This window comes from Scleropages formosus, chromosome 18 (genome assembly GCF_900964775.1).
Source record: "Scleropages formosus chromosome 18, fSclFor1.1, whole genome shotgun sequence".
Taxonomy (NCBI): Eukaryota; Metazoa; Chordata; class Actinopteri; order Osteoglossiformes; family Osteoglossidae; genus Scleropages; species Scleropages formosus.
Window position 1 is genome coordinate 19,858,646 of NC_041823.1, and position 24,679 is coordinate 19,883,324.

The window sequence follows — 24,679 nt, forward strand, 5'->3', positions numbered from 1 at the left end:
AATAACTTTGCAGTTTTTGTGACTGATGCACTTGCAATTGGGACGTGGACTGTTTGGCTTCTTTGGAACTCATCAAAGTCCTAACTGTCAGACCTCTTTCACAGCTAATACATATTGATAGCTGGCAATCAACATAATATGACTCGGGTTTGCAGCTGCGTTTCTATCTGTGGTTGTTACGTCAACGTTAAACTCATTTTTTCTGCATTGTTTCCATTATTTTGCCCACCCCTGTACTGCTCTCGCTTTGTCTGACACAAAAAACTAGCCTCTGCACCACATAAAAAGCTTCAGTGCCTGCGTGCACCGTTACTGCTAAGTAATCGTACTTTTTTTTAAAAAAAACTAACTTTTTTGACAAAAAGCAGTAATTACAAAAGTCAGCACCATTAAAAAAAAAACACAGATCCAGATCCAAATAGTACAACAAACAATGCCAGAGGAAATAAACAGAGAAAAGAAAAATTTTAAACAAACATTCATTAAAGAAAGAAATTAATTACAAAAGAAATATACATAGGCCTATATTTATTTATAGAAGAAGTAAATAAAAGACTCATTCATCACAAATGGGGTAAGATGATGTCAGTAGAAACAGTTTTCACAGCTGGGGTTTTTAGAAAGTTGAATAGTATAATAGTGTTCTTATAATGTTTAACTTCTTTTACAAACGGGAAAGGAAGGCTTTGAGTTACTAAATTTACTTCTGTATATAATATTTGGCTAGTAAAAACGCAAAGTGAAATATTATATATAGTACCCATTGTCAGCTGTGTCACATTTGTTGTAAAAAAATCCACGCAAAACATGTTTAAAAGTCAAGGAGAAATCAGAGGAAAACCAAGTTTCCACTGCATTGTCGTCCGACCAAAATTTTTGTGTGTATCGACAGAACCAAAATAGATGGGGAGCTGTTTCTGAAGGACCTTCGCAAAATGAGCACCTAGGGCCTAGCGTCAATGTCTTTTTTTCAGTCCTTGGATAAAGAGCTTAATAAGTAATCATTAAACGTGAAACAAAAACAAATCTGAACCGGCACTCGGCTGGCCACCACATGGTGGGGTCCTCACGCCGCTGGAGGAGCACGCGCAGAGCGTTGCATCAGATGGCGGCACGTGCGTACGTCAGAGCGCTGTGGTAAGTCCTGGCGAACTGAGCGGCGAGGAAGTCGTTATCTGAAACTGTCGTCTCTTCTCTAACCTTAAGGCGAGTTTCTTAATTTTTTTGTTGTCTGTATATACATTTAACGTGTGCAGAAAAAGCTCGGTATTTATGAAACGTAATTGAAACAAACAGAGGTTTTTGTGGCACCTAAGTTAACTAACTGACTCCTGGCTCTCGACGCTGGCTGGTCAAAAAAGCCGGTAATTCTGTCTGTCACAGCAATCAATAAGAGGTGGTTGCTTATATTAATTCTCAAAGATATTGTAATGCACTTCTCTATATAATATTTATGCAGTTTTAATATTAACTCTAAGCCTATAATTAGCCTTTTTAACTATCTCTCTCTCTGCATTAACAGAATCAAGGTGTATGGTTTTTTTTTTTTTATTTTTTTTATTTCTGACATTCTTGAATTCACCCTCCAAAATAATCAGATCTGAATCAATGATTTAACTGTTATAGGTTATCTGTGGGTAAATAAATACATCGATAATTCAAATAGTGTTGGTTAAATGTTTTTGAAAATCTTTTGCACCTTTGACATTACATTGATTGAAAACAGAAACAGAAAACACAGAAACAGAAACAGAAAACACAGAAAACAGTCAACAAGCAAAAAACTTACAGCTCTAGTTAATGACAGTTATATTAACCACCAAGTTCAACACAGTCAAAGTAGTACTACCAAGTAGTAACAAAAGTTTTTTGCTTGTTGACTGTTTTCTCATCTCAGAAATGGAATGTATTTATACATTTCTGAGAAATGAAAATAAATCCATGCAATTTAAGCATCTCAGATGAGAATTACCAGTTTTCCCTATGTGATGGGCCTAATCCATTCTGGCTACAGTATGCAGTATGGTGTGTTTGAGTGTTTTCCTAAATGTTTCTTTCACGCTTGATACTCAATACGACTAAATATATGATTCGACGTTACTGACATTCTAGTAACTTACTCACTGTAGTCACACTTTGGTAAATGTAATGTCATGAGTGCGAAATTTTACACTGGGTAACTAGGCAGACACGTTGTGGGTTTGTGGCCGTTGACAGGACCCAGAGGCTCATGATCATCATGTGTGTACTTCTTAAGTGTTTAGTACTTGCTTGTAACCTGAATGTCCAAATGTATTTTATGTTTTGAAATTGCAGCATCATTTATACCTTTAAATGGATATGGATCAGAAAGTATATTTAAATCTAAATGTTATTTCATTCTGCCTTTTCAATATCTGTTGTATCAAAATTCCTACTTTGGTTACTCAAACCCTGTCCTGTCCAATCAATGTTGCCAAATGACTGACAGAAAACCCACAACCAGAATCCGGCTTGGATGTATACCTTTCTGTCAGAATATTGAGTTATCTTTGTCAAAAGTGTGAAGTGCAGTCCGCTTGAGCATATTCTGCTCTCTGTTTTCTCAGAGATGGACACGCTGTATGTCTCCCCGCACCCTGATGACTTCAGGAGTCTCCAGGCTCTGATCGCTGCGGAGTACAGCCCCTCGCGTCCACATATTGTCCATGGGGACCACCCTGAGACCAAGTCTCGGCCTGCGCTGGTTGTAGGCAGTAGTGGCTCTGTTCTGACTGAGGTCAGTGCTGTCAGCTGGTACCTCTCCCACAGGGGGAAGGACAGTGATGCAAAGGCTGACAGCCAAGTGTGGCAGTGGCTGAGCTTTGCTGAGAACGAGTTGACTCCTGTGGCTTGTGGGATTGTCTTCCCACTGCTGGGTGCGATGGCAGTGGACAAGCAGGTGTGTCAGTTTGGCATTATGTGTCTGTGGTTTTTTTCGATTAAATTGTAATATACATGATTATACTCTAACATTTATTGCTTTTTCATATGGATATCACTGCACTGGATGCTTTGCAATTTTGGAGAGCTTTCCAGGCTGGACAGGATGGTGGACCACAGACCTCTGTTAGTTCAGGTCTCAGATCTGTTTTATGTTGTGGCTGAAGGTTCAGCAGAACTTGTGGATGCAGCTTAAGCGCGTCCTGGGTGCCTTGGACCAAACACTGAAGCCCAGAACATATCTTGTGGGAGAAAAAATCTCTCTGGCTGACATTGCAGTCGCTATGGCCGTTCTCCTGCCTTTTAAATACGTGAGTTCTCTATCATTCTCTGCATTTTTCTGTTCCTTTTGCTTCCTGTTAACTCACTGTCCCCCACCAAGCCAACATGAACTGTGCAGTTTCTTTAGAAAGGTCTGTTGTGAAATTCTGTTGGTTTTACCTTATTTTGTTCATTCACTTTAACGACAAAAACAAGTAATAGTAACCAAAGGGGATAACAGAATGTTTGTGAGATTCACTTGTCTGGCTGAGACTTTGTTCAGTGCTACATTTAGAGCGCTAAGGGAAACTGCAACATTTAAAAATCAGAACTGTGATTATTTGTGATAATTTGTCTTTTACATGTCATGTTCCTCAGTTAAAATTGGTGTTTTCTCTTGTCTTGTAGGCCTTGGAGCAGTCAGACAGAAAATCTTTTGTTAATGTAACCAGGTGGTTCCTTACCTGCATTAACCAGCCGCAGTTTGCAAAGGTTCTTGGTAAAGTCACGCTCTGTGAGAAAATGGTTCCAATTTCCACTATTGCAAACTCTACCTCCAGCCCCACTGTCAATGGCACAGCCATTAATGACACAGCAATGAATGGCAAAGCTGTGGATGGTAAGGCCAGTTATGATTGTGCTTTACTGTATGAGAATCCAGGCTGAATACAGTTCTCCTTTTAAAAGTGACAAAGCTTTCAGGAAAAAAAATGCTTAATTTTTGTGCTTCTCTTGTGATTCACTCTTATGTGTAAAACCTACTGAGAAAGGTATATGACTGTAGAATACCCACAAGTATGTGCATTCAGACATACAGTACATTTATGTACCTTAATACCATTCAGATAAGCCCAAGACAGAAGCCCAGCTAAAGAAAGAGGCAAAGAAGCGAGAGAAGATGGAGAAGTTCCAGCTGAAAAAAGAGATGGAGGAGAAGAAGAAGCAGGAGCCAAAAACAGAGGTAGGAGAGTGGGCTCTGGTGTGATGGTCTCCTGGACAGGTGAAGAAAGTTGTGAAAATATTGTATAAAAATGTGCAAAATGGAATGCTTCTGTCTGTTGACAGGAGTATGTTTAACGCCCACTCTTAAAAATATATAATTTAAGAGCAACGTTTTTGTTTGTGTAGCTTTTGCCTAATGTTGCTTACATTAAGTTACTAATCCATTTAGATGTATACATTTATACAGCTGAGTAACTTTAACTTTATCAGTTCTGAGCCTTTGCTCAGGGGTAATGCAACAGGAGTGGAGATTCCATCCCCGTTCTTTGCAGCTCAGATGACTTGTTATTTTTCTCAAATTCTGTCATTTTACTTAATGTGCTGAACTGGATGGTTGCATCAGGTTTGACCAGCACTGTAACACCCATGTAATCTCATTTTATTCTTCTGTTTTCTGATCTACAATCTGATAGTATTCCTGATAACAAGTGTTGAGCTGAATTTCATGTGAACACTGAATCTCGCCTGTTTCCATTTTTAGAAAAAGACCAAGCCAGAGAAGAAAGATCTAGGAGTCATCACATACAACATCCCCACTCTCCCTGGGGAGAAAAAAGGTAATGAGTTGTCTGTTGGATGTTTGCTTTCAGCTGTTCACTCTGTGTTCTTTGTGAAAGTAGTTTTTAGTGTTTGTGTTTGTTGGCAGACCTGCTGTTTTTATATTTTCCCCCTTTTCTCAGGTGTTAGCCCTTACTGGTATGACTCTCAGAGAGACAAACTCCAACTTTGTGTGTGCCTATGAGTATGTGTCTGGCATTAACATTGCTCTCTCGGTGTTTCAGATGTCCTGAGCCCTTTGCCAGATTCCTACAGTCCCCAGTATGTGGAGGCTGCCTGGTATTCATGGTGGGAAAAGCAGGGGTTCTTCAAGCCTGAATATGGGGTGAGGAAATGGTTTAATTTTTCCAGATTGGCACTCTAAGCCTTTGTGCATATAGCCATTCAGTACATCTTGACAAATGTTATGATTTATTTTTGTTGGTGTTTTTTCTTTTAACCTCCGTTGCTGCCTTTTTAGCACCATAGTGTGAGTGAGCCAAACCCCCGTGGAATCTTCATGATGTGCATCCCTCCTCCCAATGTGACTGGATCTCTTCACTTAGGCCATGCACTCACCAATGCCATCCAAGACTGTCTGACTAGATGGTAATGTTCAGAGAACCTCTGTGTTCCTCTTTCTGTTGGTCTGTGTCAGAGGTAAAAACCACAGAGCTTTGGCTTTCCTTGGAAGTTGTGCAGGATTTGTCTGTGTAGAATAACCTAAATGTCTATAACTGTTGTCAGTGCTTTGGCTGCCACTGTTCGTAGGTAATTTTGGCACGAGTAGCTGAAAAGTTGCTTTTGTTATGCTGTATGACCGGCTTTTTCAGTTTGAATTTTGTTGTGGTGAGATGGTTTCAGAAATGTGGCTCTGATCTGAACTGTCATGCTCTTTCCAGGCACAGAATGCGTGGTGAAACCACCCTGTGGAACCCTGGCTGTGACCATGCAGGTATCGCCACCCAGGTGGTGGTGGAGAAGAAGCTGATGAGGGAGCGAGGCCTGAGCCGTCATGATCTCGGCAGGGCGAACTTCATCCAGGAAGTGTGGAAATGGAAGAATGAGTGAGTGTAAATGTTTGACCATGGTGGAGAGGCAGAGAAAAAAAGAAGTGGTATGATGTATTTTTTTTTTTTTTTTGTGATTCTTTACAGAAAGGGTGACCGTATCTATCACCAGCTGAAGAAGCTTGGCTCTTCACTGGACTGGGACAGAGCTTGTTTCACCATGGATCCTGTGCGTGTCTCTTTACACTATTTTCACTGTATATCTTAGTCCATGTTTGTTTTAAAACAAAATATCCCAATTGGAATATATGTAAAGGTGTATTGGACTGTGAGCTGTGTGTCTGTCCATAACTCTGTGTATGTGTGTGATATGCATGTACAGAAACTATCCTATGCAGTCCAAGAAGCCTTCATCAGGTTGCATGAAGAAGGGGTGATCTACAGGAGCAAGAGGCTGGTCAACTGGTCCTGTACCCTTAACTCTGCCATCTCGGACATAGAGGTGAGGGAGACTTTGAGGTGCAGCTTTGCTGTTCAGGTCTTTGCAGCAAGTCCTGACTGAAACTGAACAGTCAGGAATGGAATGTGCCAAGTGCACAGCAAACTTGGTAAAAACAGGAATGGACTGAGATTTTGTGTTCATCGCCGACTTGCCTTTTACAGGTGGATAAGAAGGAGCTGATTGGAAGAACTCTGATGCCGGTTCCAGGGTACAAAGAGAAAGTAGAGTTTGGAGTGCTAGTCTCTTTTGCATACAAAATCGAGGGGACAGGTGAGTAAGGGAAAAAAAATCTGATCCTGCTTCAGTTGTATTCAATGGTGATGCTGAGGAGGCATGTCTCTCTCACTCAGATGAGGAAGTAATAGTGGCAACCACTCGTATCGAAACGATGTTGGGAGACACTGCTGTAGCTGTCCATCCCTTGGACCCCAGATACCAGGTACTGCAACCCCTTTTAGTCCTTTGTGTTTGGAAATACTGATACCATCGTTGTGTTAATGGTTTCATTCACTGTCTTCTTCAGCACCTCAAAGAGAAGAAAGTGGTTCACCCATTCTGTGATAGGACGATGCCCATCGTCTTTGACGAGTTTGTTGACATGAACTTTGGAACAGGTGAGAAGAACCACAAGGCAGTATCTTTTTCTGTCTGTTTCAGTGGTACTTTAACCCCTGACCAACACTCTCTGGGGTTCTGTGTATTTTAGGTGCTGTGAAGATTACTCCAGCCCATGATCACAATGATTATGAAGTTGGAGTGAGACACAATCTGGCCTTCATAAATATCTTGGATGAAAATGGCTACCTCATCAATGTTCCACCTCCCTTTCTGGTGAAATTGAAACCTCTTCTGTATATATGAACCTCTGGTGTTTGTGGTGGTATTCCAAGTGTGTTTATTATGTGATGTCCCACATCTCAGGGGACGAAGAGGTTTGAGGCCAGGAACGCTGTTCTACAGGCTCTGAAGGACAAGGGCCTGTTCAAGGAAGTGAAGGACAACCCTATGGTGGTACCTGTATGCAGGTGAGACCCACTGTCCTTGATCAAGGCCTGGGATTGGGCTATAACTTGCCTCTGATACATTTTCCAAGTCATAAGTCTCAGCAATGTATCACAAATGAATGGGGTGCCTTGCGACGGACTGGCGTCCCATCCTGGGTGTGTCCCCTACTCCACCAGCATTGTGGCCTATGTTGCTGTTGCTGGGCTAGGCTCCGGTTTGCTGTGACCCCACTCGGGACAAGCAGTTTCAGACTGTGTGTGTGTGTGTGTGTGTGTAAGCTTTTCACTGTGTGCAGTTTACTGTTTATTGCACTACATATTGTGTGCTTTCTTTTTTCTTTTGTATGTGTAAACCGTGACGTCTTAACAGTTCAGGTGTATGTATACCCATGCATTGTCTCCTGCAGTCGCTCAAAGGACATTGTGGAGCCATTGCTGAAGCCTCAGTGGTATGTGGACTGCACAGACATGGCTCGCCAGGCAGCTGATGCAGTCCGGGAGGGCAGGCTCAAGATCATTCCTGATCACCACCTCAAGACCTGGTTTAACTGGATGGACAACATCAGGTGGATCTTTACTCACACTACTGGTTCATTGTTCTTTCTCTCTTCTGTGCATATCCTGGCCAAGTATCTGCATAATGCCCTAACCTCCATGTGTCTCCCAGGGACTGGTGTATCTCTCGCCAGCTGTGGTGGGGTCACAGAATCCCAGCATACTTCATTACAGTGAATGACCCCTCTGTCAAACCTGGGGAGGTACGGTCACATCTTTTAGGGTTTCAGCAATTGTCAGCACTCCATATACTGTTGTATGTCTTTGCTAGTTTGGATCTTTTTAAATCACATAGAAGCTTTTAGCCCTCATACCTGTCTTGTAGTACATGTACACTTTCTAGCCACTTTACTAGGTCCTCCTATCTGGTACTGGGTAGATCCTGTCTTGCCCCAGAACAGTCTGAATTCTTCAAAGCATGGATTTGACAAGATGCTGGAAAAAATGTTTTTGTCTCTGCTGATTTGATAGCGTCATGCAGTTCCTGCGGATTTTTTCCCACACGTTCATTGTGCAAACCTCTAGTTCCACCTCGTCCTAAAGGCACTCTTGGGTTTAGATGTGGGTGCTACGCAGGCCACTGGAATAAACAAATTAACTTTGTTACAGAAACCACACTGAGGTGATGTGTGCTTTGTAATGTGGTGCATTATGTTGCTAGAAGTATTCTTACGCTGGCTGCGTAAGAATCCAATAGTGTCGTCATAACCACCACCAACCTGTACCTTTGACACAAGGCAGAGTTGATTTTATGCATTCATGCTGTTAACACCAAGTCCTCACCTTACTATATCAGAATCTCAAACGGAAATTGAAGTTTAACAGTCCAGGGCACATTTTTCCCACTCATTGGTGATTGGGTGCCGAGTGTAGCCCACACACACATTGTCTGAAACTGCTTGTCCCGAGCGGGGCCGCGGTGAGCTGGAGCCTCACCAGGCGGTGCAAGGCTGGAGGGGTAGGGGGGACACCCAGGATGGGACACCAGTCTGTCCCGAGACACCCCGAGCAGGACTTGAACCCCAGACCCACCGGAGAGCAGGACTGTGGTCCAACCCACTGCGCCACCGCACCCCCACATGTGCTTAATACACACTCCTTTGAATTAGCATTTAGATGTTTATAACCTGATTTAACCTGTTAACAGGACACAGACGACAAGTACTGGGTGAGCGGCAGGACTGAGGAAGAGGCCAGGGACAAAGCAGCCAAACGTTTTGGTGTTTCAGCTGAGAAAATTTCTCTCAGACAGGGTGAGTGTTCATTTCTTTCCCCAGTTCAGGCTCATTGCATTCAAAATGGCAGCGTCACCCTGGCAGAAATTTCATTATTGGTATTCATGGCTGGCTGCGTAAGAATCCAATAGTCTCATCATAAGTCTTCCCGTTTGAAACACAAACAGGTGCAGGCATGCAGCCTGTGTCCAGTTTGGTGGCACTTTTAACATGAAAAACAGGATGTCAACAGTAGCTAGTTGTTCCTTCATAATGTTTACGGTACCTATGAAAAAGGTACTGTTGGTTGACTGGAGTACTGACTGAAGATGTTAGCATTTTCTGATATGAAGGGACAGCTTTTAGTTCAGTGGTTAGAGCTGTTGCCTTTGGAGCCAAAGGGCGCAGGTTTGAATCTCACCTCCAGCTGTAGTACCCTTGAGCAAGGTATTTTCTTAAAAAAAAAAAAAAAAATTGGTCCAGTAAAAATTACTGCACTGTGTAATTGCGTAAATAATTGTAGGTACCTTAACATTATAAGTTGCTTTGGAGAAAAGTGTCAACTAAATGGATAAATGTAAAGCCTTCATGTAATCAAATCATATCTAGTTAGACATATTAGTTTTATTTACAATGCATCTGTACATTGACTATAACCTTAAAAAAAGGAAAACAGGAACACAATCAAAAAGTACAGATTTATAATATATTAAGTACAGTACCCTGAGCTACCTGTACATGTTGGAAGTATTGCTTTTGAAGAATTGTCTTGATTGAACCTTGTGAGTCACTTACTGTTTTAAGAGTGACATACTACACAGAACTAGTAAATAAGCTTTCAAGGAGCACCTGCTACGGCTTCATCCATTATTGTTGGTGTTTTAATAATCATAGCACATTGGATTCTGTTTTTGATATTCAAATATAACCTGACTGCACTAATAGGAAAAAAGTTGTTTCTCTGAATCTGTCACTCTTTCTTTTATGTCTCGTTCAGATGAGGATGTGTTGGACACCTGGTTTTCCTCTGGCATCTTCCCCTTCTCTATTTTTGGCTGGCCTAATGAGGTACAATATCTGTGATGGTGTTGCATCGATGTTCCCTTGTCACACAGCAACTTCATAATCTCCTGAAATATTCTGATGCTGTTGTGTATCTTTACTCACTGTTGTGCTGCAGCTGTAGTCATTCTCCCTTAGTACATAATACTATATGTTTATACTAATATACTTTCTAATAAAACATGCTGTGTGCTACTGTATGCTCTTTTTGATCTATCCTAGTCTGAGGACCTGCGAGTGTTTTACCCTGGCACCCTGTTGGAGACAGGATACGACATTCTGTTCTTCTGGGTAGCCAGAATGGTGATGATGGGCATCAAGCTGACTGGGCAACTTCCCTTTAAAGAGGTAATGATACCCAGGATTTGTCTTTTCAGAACCCAGCGGCCCTTCGCCGGTACACTGTAGCATGCAAATGATGAGCAAGATTGACCGGCATTGCTGCACTGACAGTGTTATAGCCACTGAGTCAAATGGAGAACAGAATGAAGCAGTGCCCTTGATAAAGAATAAATTTAAAGGATAGAGAATAAATGGAACACATGTTGCAGTCTTGATGGCTGTTATGTAGAGGTGATGTTTCACAGAGCTGCATCATAAAATGTTTCGAAAAAGCCTACAGCTAGCTGAAGTTCTAGAGTACGATTCTTTTGCCAACATGAGGCATGTCTTGCATCATTTCTTACATTTGAGTACATCATACAAGGCACTGTGCCTTGCCAGCTTGTGTGTGTGATCAGCTTTTCCAGCATCTGTTTATAGTGATGTCTTTTAATAATTTCATGTGGGACCTTAGTTTGTAACTGGTGTTTTTGGTACATGTTGACACTTAACTTCAGGTATACCTGCATGCTGTTGTGAGAGATGCTCATGGGAGGAAGATGAGCAAGTCCCTGGGAAACGTTATTGATCCCTTGGATGTTATCACCGGGATATCTCTGGAGGTATTGGTTCCATGCATGTGGTTGTGTAACTCCAGTTTTTTTAAAAACTTTTCAGAATAAATGCTTTGATCTGCACTTTATTTTCACTTTGCCCAAAGGGTCTACATGCGCAACTGAAAGACAGCAATTTGGACCCAGTGGAGACTGAGAGGGCCGAACAGGGTCAGGTATGTGCCTCTCTGTAGCTGTGCTCTGAATTAGTGCAGTAGTGACTGCCACAGCCCTGAATGTGTGTGATATGCTGTCCTTGCAGAAATCGGACTACCCTAACGGCATCCCCGAGTGTGGGACTGATGCTCTTCGGTTTGCCCTCTGCGCCTACACCAGTCAAGGTACTGCAGGCATTCTCTCTGGGTCTTCTCACCCAGAACCCCTTCCCGCACTTTATTGTACCAGCACAAAATCAGCCTGAGATGTAATTCCATGTCTCCCTCACTAACCCCCCCCAGGCAGAGATATTAACCTAGATGTGAACCGCATCCTCGGCTACAGGCACTTTTGCAACAAGCTGTGGAATGCGGTGAAATTTGCCATGAAAGCTCTGGGGGACAAATTTGTGCCGGCAGAGAAGACACAGGTGGGTAGCAGGAGGACGTTGGAGGCAGTGCACATCCAAAAACCAGTTAAATGTGTGTGCGTTCCCTCCTAAAAAAGTATTAAACTCCTGATTCAAGCAATTTCTATCAGTCTTCAGTTTAGTATTAGTTCAGCCAAAAGGCATCCTCTTAAATGTCTTATTCTGTCTCTGCCTTTCTCAGCTGTCGGGTGAAGAGAGCGTAGCAGACAGGTGGATTCTTTCCAGATTGTGTGCCGCAGTCAGCTCGTGTGGCACTGGGTTCGAGGCCTACGACTTCCCCTCCATCACCACAGCCATCTACAACTTCTGGCTCTACGAACTCTGTGATGTCTACTTGGTAACAATCTCTTGTCATCCGTTCCATTTTGGTTTGTTGATCAAGCCATTTGGTTTCATAGGTTGGTGTTTTCTATTTGTTAATGCACTTAAGTGGCTGGTTGGGTATTTGCGGTGTCAAACAGTGTAACTGCATGGTATGGGCTAGTCAGTGACAATCAGCTGCATTGTAGCCATGCTCATTTTATTTGCGGAAAAGTGACTAAATGCAAACCAGTCTAATAAAGGTTTTGTGATTCAGTTGTAGTTTGCGTTTAAATTTGAGTGACGCTGAAGAGTTGCTGTCACGTGAGACAGTTGGAAAATAAATCATGAAGACCAAGGGGCTCTGATTTGCACCTTCAGGGTCCTGTGTCAACACAGGTTTTTCCCCCTGCCAGGAAAGTGTGAAGCCTGTGTTGAGTCAGCTAGATGGAGAGAGTGCGATGCATCAAGAAGCCAGCATCTGCAGACAGACGCTGTACACCTGCCTGGAGGTGGGGCTCCGGCTCCTCTCTCCCATTATGCCCTTTGTAACAGAAGAGCTCTTCCAACGCCTCCCCCGACGACAACCCTACAACAGCCCACCTAGCATCTCTGTGACGCCGTACCCAGAAACCTCTGAGGTGAGAGAGGGATCGGGGAGGACTTCTGTTCGATGATCATTATCTAAGACATTGCAGTACATTTACTCAGTATTGAACAATACTGATTTACCACACTGGAAATCATTAACTCGGTATAAAGTTGTGACCTATATCATTGCATTATGAGTGTTTTTTTTGTTAGACTGAAACAGTGACGTATTTCTCCTGAAGACCCTGTATGTCTTTGGAATCTTTCAGAATGTAACCCTGATTTTACTTTTTTCCAGTTTTGCTGGCACAGTGTGGAGGTGGACAGGCAGATGGAGTTTGTGATGACGGTGGTCCGGACAATTCGCTCCCTGAGAGCCGACTACAACCTGACCAAGACACGTGCCGACTGTGAGTGTGAGCGATTGCAGGGCGGTCACAGGATATGGTGCGTTGCAGCTTGGCCAAAATAAACACTCAAGTCAGAGCATCGGTTTTCTGAGTACTACAAATGTTACTCATGCAGAAATAAATGTAAAAATAGTGCTCAGTTTTTTTTAAACAAAGTGCTTTTGCGTAACCTTATGTATGGAACAAGTAAGCATAGTGATTAGAGGCACCACCTTTGGAGTTGGAAGTTGCAGGTTCAAAACCCATCTCCTGCTGTGATACTCTTGACCAAATCTGTTAATTGGTCCAGTAAAAATTACCTATCTGTATAAATGGGTAAAATAATAACTAGCTTATAACGGCAAGTTGCTTTGGTGCAAAGTGTCATTTAACGGAACAAGTATAAACTTAAATGCAGCTGGCAAAGAAAGGGTGAGGTCTAACTGACCATGGTAGAACTCATAACAGTAAATGAGCACAGAATCCCACAGTTTTCATGTACATTTATTCATTTATCACTTTTCCTTCAAAGTGACAAACTCAAAAACAGAAGTGCACTTCACCAATGGTTGGTGAAGGTGGTTATAGATAACAGACATGTGATTCTCGAAGTACAGTTTGTCACCATTTAAACTGGAGTACATTACATGGGTGGCTGCGTATAGAATTGGTAGAACAATAACACTGACAGTAACATTACATGAGAAGCAGAATATAGAAAGGATAGGAAATTCAAAGGTATTTGTGACAAATGATGTACGTTCATGGAGAAGAAAGGAGGTCTGAAAGATGTTTTAAGACGCTTCTTAAACATTAACAGGGAGTCAGCAGTTCTGAGTGAGGAGGGGAGCTCATTCTACCACAGTGGAGACAGAACCGAGAACCTTCAGGCTTTTGATTTTGGACCTTTTGTGCGTTGGGCCACCAAACAGTCAGAGGTGCAGTGTAGCGTCTGGTTGCGGTGTTGCGAACGATCAGGTCCTGTAGGTATGATGGTTTTCAGGCTGTAATCAGTCTTGAAGTTGATATAAGCAGCTACAGGAAGTCAGTGGAGAGAGTTGAGGAGATACATGGGGATGCTTTGAAAGGTCAAACACAGCTTGTATAGCCGCGTTCTGTATTGGCTGGAGAGGTTTGATGGCAGAGGCCGGAAGACCACACAGGAAAGAGTTGCAGTAGTCCAGGTGGGATATCGCCACAGCCTGGACCACCCTGATTTCCTTCCTGGCTGCATTTACCTTGGTAGCCCAAGTAGAACATTCCACACCTTTCCCTCACTGACAGGCAGATTCCCTCTTCAACTCACAGGTTACCTTCAGTGTATCGATTCGGACACTGCTGCCCTGGTGGAGAAGTACAGCCTCCAGCTCCAGACCCTGTCTTACTCCAAGTCCATTCATGCCGTCACCGGGGAGGGTGGTGAGAAGGGAGCTATTCCAGAGGGCTGCGCCGTTGCCATTGCCTCAGACCGGTGTACCGTCCACCTGCTGCTTAAAGTGAGGCTCACAGACCACCCAGGCAACTTGGTCGCTGTGCATTATGGGCAATGTTGTTCTATCTCCAAATGTTTCCCTCACTCTCCTGCTCTTTCCCACTGTACCAGGGTCTCATTGACACGGAGAAGGAGGTGGCCAAACTGACCTCCAAGCAGGCCGAGCTGGAAAAGCAGATGGAGAGACTGACGGAGAAAATGCAGAAGACTGACTATAAAGAGAAGGTCCCTGCTAAGGTGCAGGAGCAGGATGCTGACAAGGTGAGCCAGTTTATTTTTGACCAGTTAGATCAATTTGCCTGCATTACTGCTCTTTGTGTTTTAATGAAGTTTAGTTCTGAAATGCATTGGTTTCAGTGATTCCCAGTCATGGTCATCGCTATTTCGGCCACATGCCTTGGGTTAAGTATTGAGCACATTATTGGTCAGGTGGTAGTTTGCATGGCAACAACAATAATGGCTGGGGATGTCTGGTGTAACAGCAAAAGGACAAACCGGAACTGAAGCGTGTCTTTCTCTCGCAGCTGCGTCAGAGCCAGATTGAGTTGCATAAAGTGAAGGAAGCCATAGACAACTTCAAGAAAATGATGTAACCACCTATCACTCATCTACTGTGAGCCAGAGTTCCTTTTCATCCCTATAATACCTTGTCTAGTTTCACTTTGTTTGCTGTTAATGAGGAATGTTGCTCTCATGGAACAACTTCATAAAATCAGTCTGTCTCTGTACTTGTTTGCCTTTTAACTCAGTTCCTTATTTAATAGTACGACTTCTTATTTAAAAAGGGAATTTTAAATTGTTGTATCACTTTGATTCAGTTGCTAAAAACACTTTTTACTTAGGTAACAGGAGTAGCCAAGCATAGCAAGCTGCTGTAGCAGAGTTTGATGTGGGACTTGTGCACTGTGGTCTGAGCCATCTCCTGTTGTGCACAGTTGTACCACTACACATACACAGCCTTGCTTTTACAAAGCAGTTGCACTGTTTTTGCTTTTCTTTCTTTAATGCATTTGTCAGTTTTTACACACTGTACTAATGAAGAGTTGCTTTAAAAGCTGGATTGTTACTTAACACGAAACTATTGCCCTGTGACAGCATCACCACATTTACTGGTTCACTGTAGTAAATGTTTCCCAAGTTCATTGCCTGGTAGCAACTGTCAAAATCAATGCTGGTATCTTGTTCTGTAAAATATTATTTTGACTTGCACATAACTGCACTAATATAAAAGTGTAGAAAAATAAGACGATCTTAAAGCCTGGGCAGGGTGATCAAACTAATGAACCAAGTTCTCTAAGAGGTTTCCACCATATTTAGAAAAAAGAGAAAAACATTTTCCAATCATATTTAATTTTACATTACATAACATTTATAATTTCAGCTTAGAATAAAGTTTGTTCATAATGACAATCACATACTAGAGAAAATGTGAAAAACTAGGAGAGATGGAATAAGGGCTTGACAGAGGAGATAGTGGGTGGCAGCTAAGAAACCTGTACAATCAGTGTTCCACCTGCAGAACCTTTTACAGAGCAGAGTCAACTCCTGTCCCAGGGAGCATAACTGCATTACTAATATTTAAACCATCAACCAGGGCCTTGTTTGTCTGGAGCACTGATGAAGAAATATAGTCTACTTCCTGTAGTTAGGTGTGAAAGGATATATGAGTTAACATACACAGGGTGTATGTATACATTGAAATGTTCTTGAAAAGGTTTAGTTTGAGTGTCAAACCTTTGGTAGGTTTTTTTTTTTTTTAAAAAAGGGAAAAGCCAAATAAGGTGAAACAGTGGCAGACTAAACACCTGTAAACAACCAACAGAAAGAGGCACATATTATACAAACCATTTTCTCCTTTCGGCATATATATATATATATTATATACATAGTTTTTAAAAGTGCTCCAAATATACATTGGTTATCATGCCTTTTCATTCTGCACTGGTTCCTTGCCCACTTGAATTACCCAGGATATGATTCCTCTCTTTACCACCCACTCCCATCTCTGGCCCCTACAGTCTCCATGGGGGGTAGAACTCGGAATGCGGAAGTGGAGTGCAGTGAGTCGTCTCAAAGTTCCGCATGTACTTCCGAGCCTGAGAGTGACGATGGGAGGGGGAGAGTGAGTGGCTGTGCAGTGCATCACATCAGTCCACGAGAAGTGCGACAATGACCACGCTCACCAGAAAGAGTGCTAACTGCCGTCTTCCTTCGAGCGCCATATCTTCACCTGTGCGGCACAAAGACACAGCAATGACACCACACACGGGCTCTGTCCATCAGAGGTGACACAAGGTTATAATGGACAAGCTTCTCACCTACGCTCCACGGGAATAGGGTCTCCCTGTCTGTCTGGTAGGACTGCAGCACCGACACACACCAGTCGTCATCTACTTCGTAACTGCTGTACACTGAGGCTGGAGAGCGAGAGATTAAAATAAAAGAAAAAAAAAATTAATTTTCTGTATCGGTTTGTCCTCGTTAGGGTCGTGGAAGCCAAAAATCTAGGAGGGATGACAGAATGCCAGTCCATTACAGGGACAAAGCATTCATCAAATGCAAACATACTCACAGCACCTTCCTTAAAGATTATTGCGAATGCACACGGATGCACGCACGCACAAAGAGAAAGAATCACCCCACTGCTATAAGGAACCCATAATGCTGTGAATATCCTCTTACCTTCTTCCACTGAGCTTGTTGCCCCCAGCCACTGTCTAACTGCTCTGACACCCTCTTCTGTCATAACCTTAGGGTACCTAGGAGAATGCGAGAAGCAGGCTCACACACTGTGCTACTGCCTTGCCTGTGTATTCACAGTGTTGTGGGTTGCGTGTGAGAGGTGGGCGACACACACCTAAACTGGAGCAGCTTCAGCAGCAAGTCATTGCCCCTGTTGGACATGATGTCCTCTGGGCCTCTGAAGGTGAGGAAATAGCAAAGCAACATGTTTATGGCCAGAGCAGCTCCAGCTGCTCACACTGCATGTGGTGACATCCAGAAGGGAAAAATTCACAGATGTATAACAGGTTCTTTTCTGGCATCTCACTTTTATCCTACAGAAGAACCTCAGTTTTTTTTTTTTTTTTTAACCCCTCAGCCCACAAACTGATACAGCGCAGTACAAACCTGCTTGACTGAAAAGACAACACACGGCTGATTGCCACTGCCCACAATATGACATTAACATATGACACAAATACCCTTGCAAATCCTTTTTTTTAAAATATGGACTCACGTGGTTGTGATGATCTCATCTTTGGTTCTTCTGATCAACAATACTGGACCCTGATACCTTTAATATACAATATTGCCGTGTCAAACACGCCAACGGTCTAGCAGTATGAACACTAAAATATTGATTTCAGGAATCTGGTATGTTACTGCACTGAGCTTTTGCCATAATCTATAGGATGTGTCCTCGACGACGTGTGATCGGACGTGTGTGTGCGCGACTCACTTGCAGAGCTGATCGGCATTGTTCAGGTTCATGTACTGCCTCACTGTGTGCTTCACCAGAGGCCCTGGAAGATGAGGGGCAGACAAGTTCAGATGAGAGGATTGAGGGGAAAGGAGCAACATAGAAATGTGGGGACAGCTGGTAGCGTAGTGGTTAGAGCTACTGCCTTAGGATCCAAAGGTCACAGGTTCAATCCCCTCTCCAGCTGTAGTACCCTTGAGCAAGGTACTTACCCTGCATTGCTCCAGTAAAATTTATGTAAATAATTGTAAGCTTGTAATAACTGTAACCTTAACATTGTAAGTTGCTTTGGAGAAAAGCATCAGCTGAATGAGTTAATGTAAATGTTAAAAAAAACAAAGCAAGCAGCAAAAGCAGTTCTACTTCTCCCCCAAACTCACTCCAACTGTCAGGCATGACCTTCAGCGCCAAGGGCAGAAGGTCATCGAAGGATGCATCCAAAACAAGGGCTCTGATCTCTGGGTAGGTCATGGCGGCCCACGAGGCTAAGAGAGGTGGGACGACAAAGGTAGGGAGACGTTAACAGAAAGGGAAAAGCTGCTTGCTGCTGGCTGCAAGGTCTCAAAGGGCAGGTTTTGCATGCAAGATACCAGTGAAACCCCCGATGGACCAGGCGTAGACAACGATGTCAGAAAGCTGGAAGCCGAGCTTGTGAACTGCAAACTGCACGACGACGTCCATGGCGTTGGCCTCGTTCTGCGGGAACGGCACTCCCTAGAGAGGAGAGCGGGAGAGAAACAGGCAGACGTGTCACGGGTGCGGATGGCCACGTGACACACACAGCAATGTTTCAGACACAGGTTCAGACCTTATGTGGAGATCTAAGTCTACTTTGTATCACGTTCTTTTGATTCCAAACCAGAATTTCCTGCACCGCCAGATCATTCCTGTCTGCACTACTCATGACAGAAGTTTTGCTGATATGATTGCTGAAAACATCATTAGAATATGTCCACGGTGGCGATTACTATATTACCTACAATAAAATACCACAGTGACAACCAGACTCTGCTGACTATCCAGGGCCTGGGAAGTCAATGTCCTTGGAATTAAACCTGGTATAACAAACACTAAAACACACTGGCGTGGCAGTGATTCTTTACAGCAACTGGCATGAAAGACGATAAAGCTGCTGCTGCTTACTGTACTTCCTCCGAACCCAGGGTGATTCCAGCCCAGGACCGAGTACCCCCCTGCCAGCGACACACAGAAAACAATGACAACATTCCTGCACACCACTGGAACATGTTAGCGGCACATACACCCCCCTAGGCATGCCATACACTACATTACAAACTTGCTTCCAGTGTAAAGTGAACCAACACCTTTCCTACGTGCTGCTTAAAAAGGTATAACGTCATTAAAGCACACAGTATGGCGATATTGTATAGACACCCTGTCTATGACAGAATAATAAGACTTGTATTAGATTAGTCACCTATAACACACACTCACCTTCTAGCGGAGTGTTCATACAGCCCACCTCATAGAAGCCTGCATTCCCTTCACAACAGATCACCTGAAACACACACCACCCAGATCACAGAGATCTGATGTTTACCTTCTGTCTCAACAAGGACATTTGCATCATGCGGAGTTCAAGCAACTTTTAAAAATGTATAACGTATGTGACTAATTTTTACCTTATTGAGGGTGCTCACACGCATTTAAAAATAAAATAAATTGAACAGAATTTGCTTCCTGGCTGACGGTGTTTACATGGATTTTTTTCCCCCCCTCCAGTTACTATCCTTCATTATTCATGAATATTAAGTGTATTTGAAGATTGTCATTTTTGATGTAACACGAAAACCAGCAGACCCATATCCTGCCAAGAACTGAGTGTGAGACCGGGGCGGCAAAGTCTCCACATAAAAAGGAATACAACTGTAGTAAAGTAAGAAAACAGAACAAACAAACATAACATTTATAAATGAAACCTTTGTGTAAAATTGTGTACGTGACACATTTAACATATGCTGTACAGTTGCTCAGTTAAAGGCACTTGACAATTTAAAAACAGCTGTAAAGGCTACCACTCAAGTTTAGTACAAATGAGGAAGAAGTGAGACAGCAAAAGCAGTTCTGCAAACCTAAATGTTTTTAGGTAAAAGGATTCAGCACAGCAAACCCAAATGCCAGTCTAAAAATTGGAAAATGTAATAGAGGAAAAATAGAGCGATGCTGTCAAGAGGCATTTGTCACTATATGATGAGTACTTGTATAAGAATTGACAGAAATATTGTAATTATGTCTGTATCTTATCTACGGAAAACAGGCGGCACAGTGGCACAGCGGGTTTGGCCGGGTCCTGCTCTCTGGCGGGTCTGGAGTTCGAGTCCTCCTTGGGGTGCCTTGCTATGGACTGGCATCCCGTCCTGGGTGTGTCCCCTCCCCCTCCAGCCTCGCGACCTGTGTTGCAGGGTTCGGCTCCGGGTCTCCGCGACCCCGCTCGGGACAAGCGGTTTCAGACCGTGTGTGTATATGATCTACGGAAAACAAGCTCTTGGATTGGGTTTAGAGCTTATAAGAGAAGTTATGTAGAAGTTGTTAAAGAGTTAGGTGGAGATGTTTTGAATAAATAACCAGAGTGTCACTAACAGGAAGATGGTGTATAATCCTTTGGTAACCTTAAGGTACTGGCTGGGATCTGGATCCTGGATTTGCTAGAGAACAAATCTATTTTCGTACACATTCAGGGTGACTCATATTGCTTGAACCTTCATATAGGATTTCCTTGTGAATGAGTCACCCTGGGACTCAGCACCTCCAGTGATCTTGCGCCTTACACCCATTCCGCATCTCTCACCAGCGTCTTCCCCCTCTCGCTTGCATCCCCTCGCCGGTCCACAAACATGGTGTCGATCTCGTTCCCGTCACACGCCAACAGCTTGTTCCTCTGGCCATTGAACTGCCGGGAACATGGGGGGGGGGTCACACTGGGCCATGTGCAACAGAGGGTGTCTTCTGCAACACACTAAGTGACTTCACCTTTTAAAGAATACTCCTGTGAAATTGACGGAAGTAATTTAGTATTATTCCAGAAACAGAAAGAATATTATATGCATTTATTCAAGTGACACTTTTCTCCAAAGTGACCTACGTTAAGCTTCTTACAATTACTTACCCATTGATACAGCAACTAAAAACTATGATCAAATTACAATAGTTCTCAAGCTTCCGGTAAAGTGTAGGACACTAACTGTCTTGTGCATAAGACAGTTAAGTCCAAGCTTGTCCCACGCAATGAAAAACCCCTTTGGGATAGGACCCGGTTCGGGCAATGCCGGGAGCAGGACTTACCTCCTCGATAAGTCTAGCCTGGCCCTGTTGCAGCATGGGCCTCATGGCCTTCTGCAGCAGACCCACGGAGCCGGGATACAGCATTCTCCTCCCAAATGAGTGAGCGATCAAGTAGCTAGCAGAGATCACGAGAGAGGGCGTGAATACACGGGCGGAGCGGACAGCATGTGACACAGAGGAAGGCCGGAGGGCTACCTGACGATGTGGCACGGCAGCGTGCGCACCGAGTTGAGCATGCCGTCTGCCGAGCCCCTGTGTTTCGGCTCCGGCTTCAGCAAAGACACACCGGCCTTGGAAAACTTCCTGCGTCATGCACGGGATAAGAAATCAGCATCAAGTGGCTACATTTTGGAGCTGGCAGGTGAATTCGTGAAACCTACACAACCGTACAGTGTTTGAAATCACGTTACTAACAATGCACCTCCTACGAATCAGGTGGGTTTTTAACATTCTCCCTGACAGGACATAGTGACCATTTGCTGTTAAAAAAAAAAAAAAAACGCAACGTTCCACATACAACATATAAACACACACACACGAGCAGAGGCCTGCACCCAGTCACCCAGTACTCACGGGTTGCTGACTTCTTTCCAGCTGAAGTCCACAGGCCAGTAAGAGAAATCAAAGTCATAGCACGCCAGCTTTCTCTACAGCGTGGAAAAAGAGCAGAGCGTCACCCTGGTGGTTAACGCCATAACAGATGAGGATGCAGGGACTGGGACTGGGATTGCGACTGCTGGACTCACCTTGTTGCTGGGGTTGTGGTTTCTTCTGGTTTCATCCAGGATGGTGATGAACTGCAAGTACTCAGGGTTCCTCCAGCGACCCAGACCTAACAGGGGACAACACATGCGTCGCACAGCAGGTGACTCTGGCCTTCACGCCACAGGCCGTACCTGAGGCACAGCTACAGGGTACAAAACGCACACGCTCCGTTGGGAGGTCATAAAACAAACAAAAACAGACCGACAGAGTCAGGCAAGTAGGCCGATGCAGGTCTGTCACCGAGGATGCCGGACAGATGCATCATGTCAATATACGATAAAGAAGTCCAGAAATAACGTAAAAAAAAAAAAAACTCACCTCTCAGACAGGCCACTCCAAACAGACATACCAGCACTGTGCCCAAGTACTGACTAACTGGGACTAACTTCGAGGTGCACAGGTACCCTGTAAAGCACAACTGTGATATCAGTTCTTACACTTTAACCCCCTGAAAAAAAGTCAACCACATTAAACTATTCACAATCCCCAGTTAATGCTCAAGTAAAACATTCACCTGTATTTGGACTATGGGAGGAAAGCCACATTATCAAGTGGACAACATGCAAATGCAGACAGACTTTGCTGGCCTTGGACCGACAGCTTAGGAACTGTGAGATACTGAAAGTGTTTTCCACTGATGTATGGATGAGTGACCCAGTGTAAGTAGTGTATCTAGCAGTGTAAGTCTGAGTGCTCTGGTTTCCTCCCACACTCCAAAGACATGCTGTTCAGGTTCACCCATAGTGTGTGAGTGACAGAGAGAGTGTGTTCCACTGTATGGGTGAGTGACCCAGTGTAAATAGTGTGTCTAGCAGTGTAAGTCACCTTGGTGAATAAGGTGTGTGGGCTGATAACACTACATAGTATCTATTGGAAGTTGCTTTGGAGAAAAGAGTCTGCTAAATAAATAAATGTAAATGTCAATGTGCCAATGCTACCCACCGCACCATCCCATTACTCTCAAATGTTACTTTCAATGCCATTACATAGTTTTTCCTATTATACAGCCATTGCGCACATAACAGAACAAACCAGTGGAAAATGCAGAAACTGACTGAATGAACATACCTTTCCTGTAGAGGTAGCAAAGGAGCAGCGGGGAGCTGTAATAGGACAGAGACCAGATAGCAGACGCCTAGAGAAGAACCAAAACAATGATTTTATATAATCTTGCCACTGCCTGATTTAAACCTATAGCCCACATTCAATATTTCTACATGGCAGTAGAGGTATAAGTTAACAATGGCACCTGCATCTATGCACCTAATGGCAACAAGGTGTATATCTGTATATGCTGTTGTCCCAATGGTGTATGTGCACTTAACAGTCACCCTGCTATATAACTAACAGTCATACTGGTGAATACAAGAGTCCCAGTGGTGTATATAGCAGTCAAAGAGGTGTATAATTATATAACAGTAATGTATATGTATATAAGAGTCACCCTCATGTATAACTGACAGTCCCCATGGTGTATATGAATATAACAGTCCCAGTGGTGTGTATGTATATAACGGCCCCAGTGGTGTACAACTGACAGTCCCAGTGGTGTATATGAATATAACGGCCCCAGTGGTGTACAACTGACAGTCCCAGTGGTGCATATGAATATAACAGTCATCCTTGTGTATAACTGACAGTTCCAGTGGTGTATAGGTATATACCGGCCCCAGTGGTGTACACAACAGCCCCAGTGATGTATATGAATATAACAGTCACCCTGGTGTATAGGTGTATACCAGCCCCAGTGGTGTACACAACAGCCCCAGTGATGTATATGAATATAACAGTCACCCTGGTGTATAGGTATATACCGGCCCCAGTGGTGTACACAACAGCCCCAGTGATGTATATGAATATAACAGTCACCCTGGTGTATAGGTGTATACCAGCCCCAGTGGTGTACACAACAGCCCCAGTGATGTATATGAATATAACAGTCACCCTGGTGTATAGGTGTATACCAGCCCCAGGTGTGTATATGACAGTCCCAGTGGTGTATAGGTATGTAACAGTCACCCTGCTCTACAGTAAGTGTCTACAAGTCACACTGACATACAGGTGCAGGCTACATAAGAGCACTGAGTCTGTTGAGGCTGGATACTCATGAAGAGGATGTGGTGTAAGAACAGTTGCTGTGTGACCCGCTGCACTGCTGACCCAGCTGAGGATGCTGTCAGTGTGTTTCTCCAGACTCCTGGGCTGGTAGGTCCATCCCTGGGGGGGGGAGGGTGACAGAGGAATTAAAGAGCTTTGCAAACACAAACAGAGCAGAGGGAATGCCGAGCAATCCTTTTCATTCATTGCACAATTCACTGCAGCAGGATCACTGACGTTAAATTAATAAAATATGCAGTCTATCAGGTAGTGCAACCCATGAGCTGTAAGTAACACTGACTGACTGAGAGACTGCAGTGCTGCATGCTAGCTTAGCTAATCCGAGAATTCACCCTCCCTTCTCCGCAAACTGTCAGACACTGCCCAATTTCTTTATCGCTGCTCTTACCCTCCTGCTGGCCCTACTTTCTGGTCTGTTCAAATCCGGCGTGCGATGAATTCTGTGTAGACTGGGCCCAAAAAGACAACGAAGCCATATCCAAGCTGCCATTCTCGTCGGCTGCACTGCTACGGAAGCCCAGTTGGCCACAAATGACTAATTCAGCAACGCGAGTCGCGCGCGTCCTGCCTTCGGAAGGCCTCGTCATCGCGGTTAACCGTTCTCAACTTAA

At 43.8% G+C, this 24,679-nt stretch overlaps 2 protein-coding genes across 3 annotated transcripts; one reads left to right on the forward strand and one right to left on the reverse strand.

The window, feature by feature from the left end:
* The first annotated feature begins 1,068 nt into the window (after positions 1–1,068).
* On the forward strand, positions 1,069–15,643 carry vars1 (valyl-tRNA synthetase 1). 2 transcript variants are annotated; one of them, XM_029260140.1, is made up of 31 exons: positions 1,069–1,137; positions 2,589–2,920; positions 3,129–3,272; positions 3,631–3,841; positions 4,068–4,183; positions 4,706–4,781; positions 5,007–5,107; positions 5,243–5,370; positions 5,664–5,828; positions 5,919–6,000; positions 6,154–6,273; positions 6,435–6,543; positions 6,624–6,712; positions 6,797–6,887; positions 6,980–7,104; positions 7,195–7,298; positions 7,685–7,843; positions 7,945–8,035; positions 8,980–9,085; positions 10,044–10,114; positions 10,331–10,456; positions 10,948–11,052; positions 11,151–11,219; positions 11,306–11,384; positions 11,502–11,629; positions 11,811–11,966; positions 12,346–12,570; positions 12,819–12,930; positions 14,218–14,405; positions 14,513–14,662; positions 14,926–15,643. In XM_029260140.1, exons 2-31 carry the CDS (start codon positions 2,591–2,593, stop codon positions 14,992–14,994), a joined length of 3,825 nt encoding a protein of 1,274 aa, XP_029115973.1. In that variant the 5' UTR covers positions 1,069–1,137; positions 2,589–2,590; the 3' UTR covers positions 14,995–15,643. The 2 variants fall into 2 exon arrangements, with proteins under 2 accessions (XP_029115973.1, XP_029115972.1); XM_029260139.1 differs by having other exon boundaries at positions 1,109–1,206.
* Positions 15,644–15,734: 91 nt separating this feature from the next.
* On the reverse strand, positions 15,735–24,570 carry abhd16a (abhydrolase domain containing 16A, phospholipase). Its single transcript, XM_018732040.2, has 20 exons — positions 24,457–24,570; positions 24,111–24,167; positions 23,019–23,085; positions 22,269–22,355; positions 21,932–22,017; positions 21,759–21,832; positions 21,381–21,488; positions 21,186–21,300; positions 20,692–20,793; positions 19,338–19,401; positions 19,026–19,075; positions 18,473–18,596; positions 18,263–18,367; positions 17,862–17,925; positions 17,640–17,696; positions 17,259–17,321; positions 17,084–17,160; positions 16,720–16,818; positions 16,585–16,631; positions 15,735–16,497 (listed from the first exon to the last, which is right to left on the reverse strand). Exons 1-20 carry the CDS (start codon positions 24,556–24,558, stop codon positions 16,414–16,416), a joined length of 1,632 nt encoding a protein of 543 aa, XP_018587556.1. The 5' UTR covers positions 24,559–24,570; the 3' UTR covers positions 15,735–16,413.
* Positions 24,571–24,679: the final 109 nt, after the last annotated feature.